The sequence below is a fragment of the Tetrao urogallus genome, assembly GCF_951394365.1.
Source record: "Tetrao urogallus genome assembly, chromosome: 3".
Classification (NCBI taxonomy): domain Eukaryota; kingdom Metazoa; phylum Chordata; class Aves; order Galliformes; family Phasianidae; genus Tetrao; species Tetrao urogallus.
In genome coordinates this window covers 40,642,102-40,657,135 of record NC_136815.1, presented here as the reverse complement: position 1 = coordinate 40,657,135, position 15,034 = coordinate 40,642,102, and the positions used below count along the sequence as shown (strand labels likewise).

Sequence of the window (15,034 nt, the reverse complement as noted above, 5' to 3'; positions counted from 1 at the left end):
AAACTGATGTTTCCTTTGGCAACTGTCAGTCTGAATGGTTGAAATTTTAGTAGTGCAACTAGATGACCTTACGATTGCTTTTAGTCTGAAAGTGTGAAATAACCGGTAAAGCAAAAGCATACTACTGTCATCTTTTAGGTTCATACTAGAGATCTCTTACTAATCTGAGTTTCTTCTTAGATTCATCTCCCTCTCTTTTGCATAGTTACATATTTCTAACCCAGGCTGTTTCCAGGATTGTTTCTGATTTCAACAACAGAAGTAGAGGGAAAAAAACTTATCAAATTACAAACTGAACTGATTTACCAAAGGAATCTGAAGATTAATGTGGAGGATTGAAGTAATGTAAGAGCCATCAAGTCATTCTGGGTATTCCACAGACACATAGAACAGAAGTTTATCGTTAAGGCAAGGAGCAGCAATTACAAATGAGATAAGTTTGAGGTCTTCCTTCCATTTATGTCATCAGGAAAACTGTTTTTGGAAGTATGGGCCATTCTTCTCCCCTTTTTAAAGCATTTCATGTTATAGAATGTTTTGCTTTTGTTTTGCTGTTACTTGGTTTTCTATTTTATTGATTTCCATATTACCTCCAAAAAAATCTTTTGGCTGGCTTTAATTTTTTAAAATTCTTTTGTTTGTTTCTGTGACCTCTTTTGGTAAGTATCCAATGTGGTTTGACTGCCTTTTGGCTACTGGGATGAGGCAGCACCTCCAAAAAGAGTGCCTCTTTGCAGCATGCGTTTCTGTATTTTCTGAAACGCGTGGGGGGAACTGTCCCACTTATGTCAGAATCATTCTGCAGGACAGAAGAATTTGTGTTTTTCCCAGTTAGACAATTTTGGAGTGTTATGCTTGGCGGCCTCTCCCTGCATTGGGTTGCTCAAGTGATGATAGTTTTCTGAAACTGCAGGCAAACATGGAAACAAAGGTATCATACAGCAGAGGTGTGTATCGTGGGGGAAAGTATTTACTACTAATTGTGTTCTTCCTGATGGATAATTCCATTTCTGTAATCAACCTAATGCCATCACTGAAAGGAGAGAGTGCAGAAGCTTGCCTGCACTGCATGGCATTAGTTGGATGCTTATGTGATTTAAAACTAACAGATTGGCATCAGGCTCTTCTCCACAGATCCAGAATTAGTTGTTCTTCACAAGATGCAAAAGGGAGGCTGAAAGGTGTGCAGTCCCGTAAGAGTAAGTCTCTCATCAGTTGAGCTGATGGTTGGAGAGTACTGAGTACAAAGGCTTTTAGACCATTTGCAAGCTTTTTTCCCTGCCTCCCCCCGACAGTGTGCTGTGCTGTAACTTCCCTGTGAAGTTTCCTGTTTGGGCAAAGAGATTTGGACAGTTGAGGGAGGAAAATAAAACCAACCCTTTTTCCTGTCAACATCTGCTGCTTATATGGGGATTGCATGATGCAGAAGAAAAAGTAGTGCTCTTCTGAGTTTTATTTGGAAGACTCTCCTGTCCGTAGCAGATACAAATGAGACAAAGCAAACTCATGCAGATTCATTTCAAAAGTAACTTCTAAAAACTAATTTTCTCTGCGTTTTTTTTTTTTCTTGCAGTTGCTGTCGAAGCGCTTTTTTTATTTAAAATACTGGCATGAATTTTTCTTAAAGTTCGTAACCTGGTGAGATAACTGGTATTCGTTGGTCTGAGATGAAGATTTAGGATGAACCAGTGTGATTGGGTTACAATTGAGTGCATTAATTAAACTAAATTGATACCTAGCCTAAACTGTAGGCATTTCTTTCTAAACTGTACCTTCTTCTCTGCTCCTCCTTATGATGGGAAGTGATCTGGTGACTGAAGCAAGTGTAACATGTGAGGAGGAGAGTGAAGCCTTAAAGCTGAAGACAGGACTTGGGCATAGTAGTGCATTTTTTTCAGGGAGGCTGAAAGGCTTACAGAAGAGAATATGAAGAGTCACTCTCCCACCTTCCAGTTTGGGTGACTAGTTACAGTGTGGGAGAATAAAAGACTTTAGCAGCTTGAATGTGATGAGGCTTGCACAAAAAATTGTCTGTGGACAAAGAAAACAAGGATAGTCCTTAATATAGTTTCCTGTAAGCAAATTTAGACCATGCAGAATTCTTCTAAAAATACAAAAGCCTGAGCTTTCCTAGTTATTACTAATTCTTTGTTCTTGCTAATTTAATTAGTCTTGAGTTAATATAAATTAAAGAAATGGCAAGTAGCCAAATTTGGTGTTTTTTTGTTTTTTTTTTTGCCTGAACATGTTACAGCACTGGGAGGGAAAAATCGAGTATAAGCTTGTCTTTTTCAAACAAGAATTCTCTGTATTATTTGTGTTTTCTTATGAGAAACAATAATGGCATGCACAATCACTCTAGCTTATATATGTGCTTATAAAGAGTGTATAATGTTTAACGCAGGGCCAAATTCAGCAGCCTCTTTTAAATATAGAGGTGGGAAGAATCCATCATGTATGCATGCATGGTGTGTTTTTGAGAAACATCTTTCAGAATGGCTTCAGAAGCTACCAGCCCAGGAAGAATAACGTGTATGGTTCAGAATAGCAACCAGATGGTTTTGTACGGGCTGTGAAAATGTTGGAATCTTAGTGCTGTTTCTTGGCTTTTAAACGTTGGCTTTTGGATTGCAAGGGTCTGCTTGGTATATGCTGGATTGCTGACTTTGTTATGCCTACACCTGCAGTCTTTTGCATGAGGCGAAACAAAGAGCAATAATGGGTGCCAAGCAAAAGAATGTTTCTTTTCATTTGGTGCCTGTAATTTGACATTTTATACTTACAGGAATGAAAGTAGAACTTTGGCCTGAACCAGAAAATGTAGGCTTGGCTATTTTTCCACTGCAAATAATAAGTGCTGTCCCAAGAGGGTGTCTAATATCTCAGAATCGTGGAATGGCTTGCGTTGGATCATTTGCATTGAATCATCACCTTAAAAATCATTTAGTTCCAACCCCCTGCTTTGGGCAGGACTGTTACTCACTAGATCAGGCTTCATCCAACCTGGCCTTGAACACTTTCAGGGATGGGAGGGGAGGTTTCTCTTTAGCAAGGTCCCTCTAAAGGTAGAACGATTGTGTGATGTGGCCAGTACTGTTGTTCCATGCTAGACAGTCAAAAGTTAGACGTTCTTAGGATCAAATAATACCTTGAAAACAAAAAATAACTGAGGGACTACTGTTGGAATTGATGCTAGTTGACTTTATTAAATAAGGCATTGAGGAGTTTTCTTTGTTTACTTTATACTTCCATAATGTAGATCTGATCTGATCAAGCCATCACAACTGAATGCAGAAATTAACTTTCATTATGATATGAAGGACTGTTCTCAACATGAATTGCACAAGATTGTTTTTTTTTAACTTAGAAATTTATAGAAATATTCAGCTAGGATTAATAGAACATTGACCTGATTGTAATGCCTATAGTTCTTGTAGTTCATACTTCTAAAGAACTTGCCATAAAACTAGAAGTGTAACTTAACTTTTTGGACACAATTTTTAGAAATATCAGTTATGTTCAGTACAACTCTGCTTCTAAACTGCAGTTCGTATATATAATTTGTGATTGATAACTGAGTGAAAGTAACAGTTTTTTCTTAAAATGTTTTGTCCTTCAGATATCTTAATGCTATCATTAATATCAAGAACTGTACATCGTGACAATTTAGCTGGTAAGAAAAAATACAGGTTGTCCTGTCTGCCTTTGCACAAAATATTTTTTAGCAAATTTTCAATGATTAACATGGCTTAAGGCATCGTTATCCTTCTCCCAGTTCCTTGGATTTTCTTATGAGTTTGTCTTGGTTTTTTTTGTTGTGTTCTTTGGTGCTTTTTGTTTTTAGGGGAGGAGAGAGGCGAAGGGAGGTGTGTGAAGGGGAAACTCTCTCTACTTGTAGGAGTGTTACTATTTGATTTTGAAGGAAGGTACTGTCGTACTCTTCCTTTTGCCTCTTGTCCTGCTTACTTGGTTTATCTTTCATCCATGTGACTTGCACTGCAAGACTTGTGGCTGAGGAATTTCCAAAGCATTCCTTTCTCTTTCTTGTTGTGGTTAGCTATGACAGTCCACGTGTGTTCTTACTGGTAGATGTGCATGCTCTTTATTACTAGAGACTTTTTATTTTACTATTGCAGTAATAATGCTTTCCACTGTGCTATTCTTTATGCTCACATAAGAGTGATTTTTTTATCAGCATGCTTGAAGGAGCAGAGTTGTACACTACTTAATATTTTAGTAAACAACAGGTCTTAAAGTCTACAAGCAGGTGCCAGTAGTTAGTAGATATTCTTCAAGCTTATATTTCATTGTTTTCATCACTGGTTCTTACTTTGACCTTTGTGAAAAATTATTTCTACCTTGTGTTATCATTGTATTCAGACTGAAGATGGTTGCATCACATCCTTCTATCCTGTGAGTGAGACACGTTCCCTGGACACTGCAAAATTTTTAAATTCTCACAAAAGAATGGAAAAATCCAGAAATTCAGCAGTAAATGCTGCCTGGTTTTGGTTTTCACAGATTTTCTTGAACTTGCCTGGTGCTGCTTTTTATTTTTTTTCCTCCCCTTTATTAATGTTGTTGTTGTTGCTTCTGTGGAGACAAGTCGTCTTCTCCTTGTCTTCTAGAGGGGGAGGGTTTCTGTAACAGGCAGTGAAAGCAATACAAAGTTCCATCACTTCTGAGGAATGCCTGGTGCTAGAAGCTCTATCTTCTTCCTTTCTCTCTGAACCATGACAAGCTTGAGCTAACATGCACAGAGGCATGTTGGGTGTCCCAGCTAGCACATTCCAATCATGCAGAACACAGTAAATGAACTCCACCCCTGCTTTCTCTTCAGAACCTGAGAAGTATTATACATTCCAGTTTGTGCTCCCCATGCATTTATCTTCATTCTGTTAATCTTGTATGGACCGCTACCAGGGTTCTGTCACCTTACTATGAAGAGAACCTGTTTCTTAGGAGGGCTTTCCATTCAGGGCTGTAGGAGCTATTTTTGAGCATTTGAACAGTATCGTTTTAGCAAAATTCATGTGAGCGATATGAAACCGCATGTAGTCCTGTTGATGTCAATATCTGATGTATTTTTCCACATCAGTCCCATGGACCCTGTGCTTGCAGTCTCTCCAGTGTCTCATCAGTGTGTAGTAAAAGCAACAAAATACGCAGTCCCCAAGAGGTCATAACTTCTTTTTATTTCATTGATAGTTCCAGAATTATTAAAGCAAACTTCAGAGTTGTATTTTGGGCACTGAAGACAGAATGTCTGAATGTAATTTTATTTTACTTCTATTTATTATGACTGTACTCCTCAGTTTTTTTCCTTCTCTCAAGAATTCTCTTTGGTTGTTAAGAGTGAAAACAGACCAGCTTTCTTCTTAATGTCCCTAGAAGCTGCCTTTGGCATGGCAAGTGCATCCTTCGTGTTCATTCAGTGCTGGAGTGGCTCTGTGGCTTAAATATATGCATCTGTAATGCTATTTTGTTAAGCCTGAAAATTGCTGTGGGCCTTCACTCAGACTGTGGAGTCATGCTCAAGTTTTTAAAATGTTTGACATCTCAAGGTCCGTGATCTCCAAAGGAACTGAGAATCTTTTATTTTTAATCCTTCTGGAATTCAGGGTAATGTGGAACATCTGCCACGTTGTTGTATTAAAACATGTTTTGTTCTCATGGTATATATATACTGAAGGGCAGTATCACCCTGTGTACTGAAATAAAAAACAAATGAAAGGAGCTTAGCAGGGTTTGTTCATCTCCCAGATGTCTGAAATAGCATCACAGATGAACTGAGCTACCTCATGTCCAGGTTTCGCATTGGTGTGAGAGACCAATGTCCCAGAGGTCATCTGAAATTAAATAATTAACTAGAGACATGAGAGCAAATTTGCTAAATGGACAAACCCAAAATTCACCTAGCTTAGAATCCTCTTTCTGGCAGTGGCAAGGGCTTGCCAAATGCCTAGGAAAAATAATGCTTCATGATATCTCTCCCAAAGTATTATCTTAACTTGCACAGATCTCTGACTCGAGGTCTTCCTGATCCAGAGATAACTATGTTCTTTGTTGTCCAGAATAACTTTTTTCCTTCTACCAAGAAGCTGCTATTGGTTGCTTTTGTGAACTTGTGATCAAAAAAGCTCCATATTATAAGCACATATGAGGGCTGCTCTGAAAGCAGTGCTTCCTATTTTATCATGTTGTCCCATGACATCAGAGGCAGATGATGGTGGTATGGCAGTAAAGGTTGAACCTTCCCACCAACGTTTTGTAACGTTTTGTGAGAGATGACAGAACAGGGGCAGCCTGACACAATGGTGTCTGACATAGGAGTGTGTATGGAGCAAAGGTGTGGAATTGAATTCTTCCATGCTGAAAAAATGGCATCTATCATTAATGCTTGCTGAATGTTTATGATGACCAAGCAGTGGATGTCGCCACAGTTGGGGTCGAAGGTGTTTCATTTCAGCAGTGGTGACAGTGGAGTGAAAAACAAGACATGTTCCAGGTGGCCATGCAGATTTTTGAGTGCAGCATGCAGGTTCTTGTTCATTGCTGGTGGAAGTGCATAGTTAATGGTAGTGACTGTGTTAAAAAATAGTGTTTTGTAGCTGAGAACTTGCTGTACAACTTGGTGTTGTAGTTTGAATGGGAATAAATAAGAGACGTTACTTTCAGAGCAATCTCGTGACAAGCCAGTTTTTTCTTCTTTTTCCAGGAGGGATTCCCAAGGTTCTTGTGGCTGAGGAGTTTACAAAGATGCCCAAGTTGCCAGATTTATTCAATTATTACTGTTACTAAAAAGATATTTCCTTGTGATTTCTCAGATTTGGCTAACAGTAATAAAGAGCTGTTGATGCTCTGTTTGCCTGGTTCTGGATGCTTTCTTTGTCTGTCTCTGAGGACTCTGAAGTTCATTCCACCTATGCGTTCTGAGGGGGCCATGCTGCATCTTCTTATGCCAGGGATACTGACTGGCTTCTTGTCAGAGCCATCTCTTGCCTGCAAGGTGAGAGAAGCCCTTGTCAATAATTGAGAGGCTTCTCCAGAGCTACTTCCGTGCTTAAAAGGCTTGTTCTTCCCACCAGTCAGCATGTCGAGCTGGTTTCACTAGGTCTGCACATTTGTGAGATCTGGAGGAATTCATTTGTTTCATCGCAGTTCACCTAGCAATGGTTTCCATCCAATGATTGACGCTTATCATGGTGAAGCAATCTGCATAGGGCTGATGTGATGTTTCAGGTGAAAGCTGACCCAGCTTATCATTGGTACTTGATTTTTTTTTTTTTTTTTTTTTTTCTTGTTGGTCACAGGAGGACTTGGGTGCCTTTTGGATGACTATTTGCTGGCATGTTGCATCTCTGTGTAGGTTTCTGGTCTTGATGCAAATTGTTAGCACTGAGGTAGTGTTATGAGCTCCGATGGCTGATTTCCTCTCCTTTTAAATGGTGCCATTTAGAGGAAGCAAGTTGTACAACCTAAACGCACCTTCAAAGTCCATACTCAACCAGTTATGTCAGTACTTTTCTCTCTCTTCATGACATCTCAAACTATATGTATCAGGGACTGACTTTACACTTTGTGCCCCTGGAGTGAATAAAGTCTCTTTATAATCATGGGTCCAGATGCTTCAAATGGCCCTTAAGTCTGTATAAGTGAATGTCTTCTAACTTTTCTGCTAACTGCATGAAGACTGCTGCAAGGTGCTGTTGGAAAGGCATCTGGCACCAAAGGTGGATTATGTTAAGCAGTCCTCGAATGGCTGCTTGAATGAAGGATTTTTAAATGCATCTGGACAGGTGTGTACTCACTGTTTGTGAATGTGCACAGTGACTTTTCTTTTAATGGGAGAAGAAAGGTTACCTTCATGTGAATAAACTGAAGTTTTTGAAATGAGCATTCCATGGGTACTTGTAGTTATTATTCCTTCTCCGAGTCCCAGAGGAGCTTCTCAAGGACAGTCCAACGTGGACATTATAGGCGATGAAAAGTAATTGGATACTATTTGCAAATATGCAGCCTCAAGGTTTAGTCAAACTCAATTAATCCAGCCTGGTTAGTCTGTCATTGCAAAGAGCATTTAACAATTGTCCGCCTGTCCCTTCGTGCCCTCCCCTTTATGTTGTTCATCTCTTCTTTCCCTAGTATCCACTCTTATGCTTCAGTGACTTTACTGTTAGCAAGATTAGCTCACTCATTTTTGGAAAAAAGTAACAGTGAAGAAGGAAATCCGTGTGCTCTAGACAGCAGAATAAGGCATGAAGAAATATGCAGTGTAGGAATAGGCAGGGCTGCACCACAGTTACTGCTCAAAAGTTTTTAATGTTGGATATTGCCATGAAAATTGTGCATCTGAAGGTTTCAATTTCTCAGTCTATAATTGTTTTGTGAGTGAAATGAGGTGAGTTTATCAAGTGAGAACTTCTGTGAATTATCCACGGGTGAAAGAGGACACTGCAAAACCTTAAGGTAAAGTTTTCACACAAGTGAACAAACAAGTAAACTCCTCTAGAAGCTGTAGAAATTGCAGTGATCCAGCCCATCTCCTCACCCACAAATTCTCCCTTCAGTTTGCAGCCGCACGTTTGATTTATTTTTGATTGGCATAACAAAGCAGGAGCCAAATGAGTTGAAAATAAAGCTACATTCTGAACTTTGATGTTTCATCACGTGCCAGGAATTCAAAAAGCTTTGCTATGTTGTTTGAGAAAGCATTCTATCATCAGCAGTAATAATAATTTGAGCAATTAAATTAAGCTATCTCCATGCATCTAAATAAACAAATAGATTGTGGTTCTGTAGAGTGTGCATGTGTGCCAAGTTTGAGACGTGGGTTGTTGTTGAAGTTGTGTTGTTTTTAATGCAGAGGCATTCTGCTTCATTTAGTATCAGCTTCTAGAGTTTGGGCCAAGTTTGGCTTGCGAGAGATGCTGGGTGTCTTTGTAGAGCTTTTTCTCCAAGATCCTTTAAGGGGTTTTCATATAGATGAAGTTTTTGATATGCCTAGCATTTTTAACTGTTTTCTAGTCTGGGATATTTTAAAGAGAAGTATTAAGTTGTCATTCTGTTCTACAGTGATTTCTTTAAGCTGGTTTATCAACTGATTAATGTTACACATACATCATTGACCAGTAAGAATTTTCAAAAAATTTTGCACATGAGAAATGCATTGTTCAGAAGTGATGAAAAGTTCTAGGATGTTTATATATATATATATATATATATATATATATATTTTTTTTTTTTTTTTTTTTTTTTTTTTGGGACTGCTGGTGCGCTTCGTCATTGACATTGGTTTTTTTTGTCACTTGTTTTTTAAAGTGGGTGAAAATTTGTGTTGTGGAGTATGAGTAGAGGTAAATGTTCACTACTTTGCTTACTTGGGAGGCTGAGATTTTTGTGGTTGGGACAATTTGTTTATGACGACTTGGGGTTGACAGAGGACTACAATTGGAGCTAGTCAGGCAAAGTGTAATTCAAGTGTGAATATTCTAAATCCTTGCCTTTAGGGATAGAAAACTAGTCCAAGCTCACACTGAGCAGAAGTATGCACTTAAGCAGACTTTAGTCAGCAGAGTCTTTGGAGGGACAGTGCATTTGTTACAGCTTTCCCTTAGAAGGTGACAGTGGTGAGGATTGATAGTGGTGGCATCCATCTCTCTTCACCAGTCGAGCTCAAAGTACTTGACGAAAAGGATCTGGCAAAAAGCATTGGTTCTCTTACTCCTGCTCTGCAGCTCTGGAGAAGGAGGTCAAGCTGTAACGATTTGGACAGAAATGGCTGACATATATTGCATGGGGGAATTCCTGAAGGAACCTTTTATCCTGCTGGAAAATACCAGTCCATGAGAAACAATGCTTTGCAGAAACATGTTGCGTGTGATGAAAAATTGGTTTACAGAAAAGTGGTGTTGAGAAAACTTTGGTTTTATATTTCAAAATGATTTCATTTCAGTTCTAGCATAAAATGTAATAAAGACATGGAAATACGAAATGGGCAAAATATATAATATATTTTATAGAATTGAACATATTAAATAAATCTGAAAAGATTTAGAACCCAGTTTCTTTGGTTTGGGGTTTCCTAAAGGGTTGGGTCATTAGTTTGTTCTGAAGTTGCTCATAAACTTAAATATTTTGACTTATTTTCCAAAGGAAAGACATTTACAATTGTGAAATGGGCTTTAAAATAAGCAAATAACTAGTACAGCTCTGCTAAGTTCCAGTACCACGTTCACAGTTCCGCCCCTGCTTGTGCTTTGCTGTGGGAAGATAATTTATATCAGCTGTTTTTCTTGGGATACTGTGTTTTTTTAAATGCAACTTGTGAATCAAAATCAGTAGAATTGGGATACTGCTGCTCCTCTTCTATAGCATCATGATTTTCCCCACTATTGATAGCAGTGTTTAGCAGGTGGATAACAACACCAGTGATCAGAGTGCAAACTGAAGTGGAGTTAGGTGAGAAAGAGAATAAATCTTGCATGAAAGGAACAGACCCAGGTCTGTCTGAGTAGATCTGTGCAGACTGCAAAGGGAGCTAGAAGTAATTTTTTAAATAGACAGAAGTGCATAGAATCAAACTGTAGGAGTGCTGGTATATGTTAATGTTGCTTCTCTCCTGTTTGAGGACTGATAAAGTGGATAAGTTTTGCAATAGCTGCTTTTAGTCTATATATCTTAGTCTGTGTTTTTTTTCACATTGTCTCTGAATGTGAAACACTGCTTTTAGGTTCTTTGTACTTAATGGGTGCTGTCTTAGATTGGAGGGCAAATACCTGCTCACCTTTAAAATGGTGTAATTGCTTAAAACTTCATTTGGGTGTATTATGCTCATGTGTGGCTTTTCTGCAGATCAGAAAGAAAAGGAGAGACCAGAACATACATCTTCATTGTGCCAGAATTTTTCTCCTTATCCAAACATTGCATTCTTTTTCTTTAAATTCGCAGATAAATCTGGTGTTTTAATTGTGAAGATCTTAGAAATGTTTGAGGAGTGTATGATACAAGTTGCCATCTGCCAGCAGCTGGAAGAGTCTCCTGCTATCATTTCATCCGAAGACCTTGTCATCAGTACAAGAGAACCGATAATCAAAGTCCTTTTTGCAAGAGAGACAGCAGCTCACCTGAAGAGTAGGCCACAGGATGTCATCCACATCTATCCCCCATGGTAAGTAGAGAGAGAACTGGTCAGGCTTGCTGTAGTGCTGCAGAATAAGGGTGCTGCAGGTACTGTGCTTGTCATATTTCTGTAGAAAAGAGCTTGGAGGGTGCGGAACAGAGCAGTCTTGTGGTTGCTCATCTGTCTCTGCCAGGCTGATAGACTTTGGCAGATACCTTAAAGATAGCTGAGATAACAACTAAATGTAATGCCTCTGGCCTTGCTTGGGGCTTCAGTTTGACTTTCACTTAATATTTTTGTGTTTTGAGTGATAGAAAGGCAGGAGCAATGTCTTATCAATGATAAGGCCAATAAAGTACATACTTTCTCATTGCAAAGTAGTTCAGGAATGCTCATCTGTTGCTGTTAGTGCGGGTATAATGTTTCAGTGGACAAGTCTGTGTTAACTGTGTAGCACTCAGCAAAGAGTGCCAGCTCAAAATGGGGAAAAAATAAATGAGAGATTAACGCTGTTTTGTTATGAAATCAGTAAACAAGCCTTGATGGTTTCACACTGCTGCTGCTGTCAATGTCTTCAGTTCTCCAAATCTCTCTTCAGAGCAACTAGTTAACCTTTTTTCTTTTTTTTTTTTTTCCCAGAACTCTCTAAAATGTTTGGTCTAGCTTTGTGGCTTTCCTACATTGGGTTAGTTTCATGGTTTTAAGGGGTAGCATAGGGGGGTGAGATTTGTAGTAAAGTAACTAGTTGTTAGCACCTGTAGGTGGGAAGGTCCGAGTGTTTAATGAAAAAAACATCAATAAAACTGGTAAGTGGGGATATTCTCTCTCTTTCTCACACAAATTACTAAATAGGAGATACTTTTCTTCTAATGGATCAGCATTCATTATCTGAAGGTTTTTTGTTTTTTTCTCCAAAATACTTTTTCCTATTTTGCAAAGGCCCGTATTTATTATTATTTTTTTTAAGATCTTAAAGCTATCTTAAGATAGCTACAAATCTTTTCTGGATTCCCTAACTTGTAATTTCTCACTTGTTGAAAGAGATCTAGAAATTAAAGGAATATATATAATGTGGAATTCATTGCAGCTACAGATGCAAGTGCTGATAGGTGAGATGTAAATAGGTCAGTAGCCAGAGGAATACAGCTGAATAGAAATAAAATCCTGCTCTGATGTGTCACTGGTTTGTTTTGTTTATTTTTTTTTTCCCTTCTAGACCTCAAGATGCAATTGTTTGGACTCATTTCCCTTTTCTTTGGTGCTTCATTACATGCTTTAAACTTGTTTTTGTTTCCTCCTGCTTTCTTATTATGTCTCTCCCCTACTGATTTCTACCTTAGTTACATTTTTCTCTTCAGGTTGCTTCTATACCACAAGACACTGCCACAAAGCTGTATCTTTTTATGGAGATCTTGAACCTAAGAAAGATTTCAGTAACAGCAAAGCTATTTTAGCTAGGATGTGAGTGAAGTTGTTTTTTCTTTTACTGAACAGTTGCTATTGGTAAATGTGCCATGTGTAAGTCTTGGGTTACTCTAGGTTATTCCTTGTGTGCTTGGGGAAGATGCAACTCTGCATTGATAAAATCCTTTACAGACAACAAGCATCTATTACGGTGCAGTACAAGTGCAGTACTCTCATCTGTTTGAAAAATGTTCTCAGGTGGACATAACAACTCATTCCTGTACATATGCAAAGAGTATAAAGTGAGATTTCATGGGAAAACTTCATTGTTATACCGCTTCTTGGAGTGTTTTTCTGTTTGTTTGTTGGTTTTCTTAGTAGGATGTGCTTTTAACGTAAGCCAAGGGTTATTTCGTAAAAGCAGAAAGTTTTGGCTGAGTCTCCAGAGTTGCTTTCCGGGCTCTGAAGGCACTTTTTTACTAATCAGATAGGAACAAAATTTATGTTAAAAAAAGTTATGTATCTCATCTTTAGTCCTATTTTCTATTGTTTAGGCATTATCTGAATGTCAGTTGTCTCTATTCACTCAAAGAGAAGTGAAAATAACTTGGGCTGGATGACATTAAACTAAACCTATTGGCAGGAGATGTGGGGGATATTTTTGTTTTTGATTATTATTTGGCACTTCTAGTTTACATTACTGGGAAATTGGACTCGTACACACAGTGGAAGTTTCATCTATTACATTTCCAAGTTTCTATTCTGTTGAACTCTTGAGAGCTTTTAACGCTGAAACGTAGTTTCTGTTACTTTGTACTGAATTTGTGCTTCCATTGCCAAAACCAAATACTGCTTGATAGAATGCTCTCCTGGAGTATAGCATTTTGTGATGTTTTCAATCGTGTACACCATAACTATGTTATTATATGTATGTAATTCTGTGCTTTCAAATTATGTTCTTGAGTAGATAGGTAAGATAGCAGATGCATGGACTGCTGGCTTTGATATGTGGCTGCATTTCTGAGCAAAACTTGAGTGCATCATTTGAGAGCCTTTTCAGTATTAGACTTGGCTTTTTTAATTGTGTATGCTGGGAACTTAGTGCACAGCGTGGTATGTGAGATGTCTCAGACAGGAGACTTGCATAAGTACTTTGGGAGATGGTGTTTACATATTTGTTGACATGATTGTTGGTATTTGATTGCATACAGAATCTCATAATACTTAAGCACTAGAATGCAAGCCAATTAATTAAAAAAAATTAAAATACAGGCAGATAGCCAGCCAGTTGTAAGTATCTTATCAACTTGGACATTCCCCATGAGTGGCCCTACTGACTTCAGGGGGGATTTATTTAAGAATCTGTAGGATTGAGTTTGGATTTCTCTATAACTGGACATGGATATCTTGGATATATCATGGATATACTTCATATCAATGCCTTCTATCTTAGGGCACATAATACACTGGTCACTTGCTATAGGGAAAGCTCTATTAAGCTGATTAACATTTTAAAACCAGTTTATCTGGTGGAACAAAGAATTCAGCTACCTGTTCTCTGAGCTGTCTGATGTGAGCCTGCTCTCATTTGAGGCTGTATTGAGGTATTATTTCAATAGTGTATTTAAATAAAGCTTATTAAGTTGGATGCATCATGTGCAAGCATGTTGCATGTTTGTGACTGGAGGTGGTTTGTGCTTGGCCAGCTAGGAATACAACAGATAAGAAGTCAGCCCTGCCTATGCAGGTTTGCCATTGATTGTCATTGCGGTACCTGAGCAACTTTTTGAATTAAGAATTTGAATGATACTTCATGATTTTTACAAACTTGTTCTGAATCGTTAAGTGTTTCTAGCAGCTGGAAAAGAAAAAGCTGCTGAGTATATGTGCATTGGTTGCTAAGCCTTTATTCGTTTCACAGAAATATGTATTTATCAAAAAGTGGTGACTGCTTGACATTTCCAGGACACTTAAGAGTAGGAAGAAAGGCCTCTAAGTTCCACTGGAGATGATTTTATAACTTCAATTTACCTAGGATTTTTTTTATTGTTTTTTGTTAAAAAAAAAAAGAATACAAATTAATGTACCTAAGGAAAATGATATGGAGACATGAGTGTCCATTTTTCAGACAGTAGATCTTGAGCATAGTTCCTTTCACCCATTCCAACCTCCTGCTTTATGCTACACCTGCTGTCAAGTATCAAGATAAATTGACCAGAAGAAAATAGTGCAAATTCTTTTCCTTATTAAATTTAACAACTTTGAAAAGTTTTGTGTGTATTTCTGAAGTGAAACTGTTGAAGGGATGTTGATATTCATACAGTCATTGAAAATAACAAAGAGTGATTTGGATAGGCTCAGAGATCCATCCATCCAACTAAACAATGATCTCTAGCTCAGGAGGTTCACTTGTTGCTGATATCTGGATGGCTGGGACAGTATGAGGAGGAAAGTACTTCTTTGTGCTATTCTATTGTCTGCAAACACTGACCATTAAGAACTGCAGGA

General features: G+C 38.2%; 1 protein-coding gene across 1 annotated transcript in view; it reads left to right on the top strand.

Annotated features, from left to right (window-relative positions):
• Window positions 1–15,034, top strand: part of SPIDR (scaffold protein involved in DNA repair) — a gene marked incomplete at both ends in the record, with an annotated part of 199,584 nt that overhangs the window by 65,077 nt on the left and 119,473 nt on the right. Inside the window, one exon of the mRNA XM_079533238.1 lies at window positions 10,951–11,170. Coding sequence (XP_079389364.1) covers window positions 10,951–11,170 — 220 coding nt within the window. The remainder of the gene's footprint in view (window positions 1–10,950; window positions 11,171–15,034) is intronic.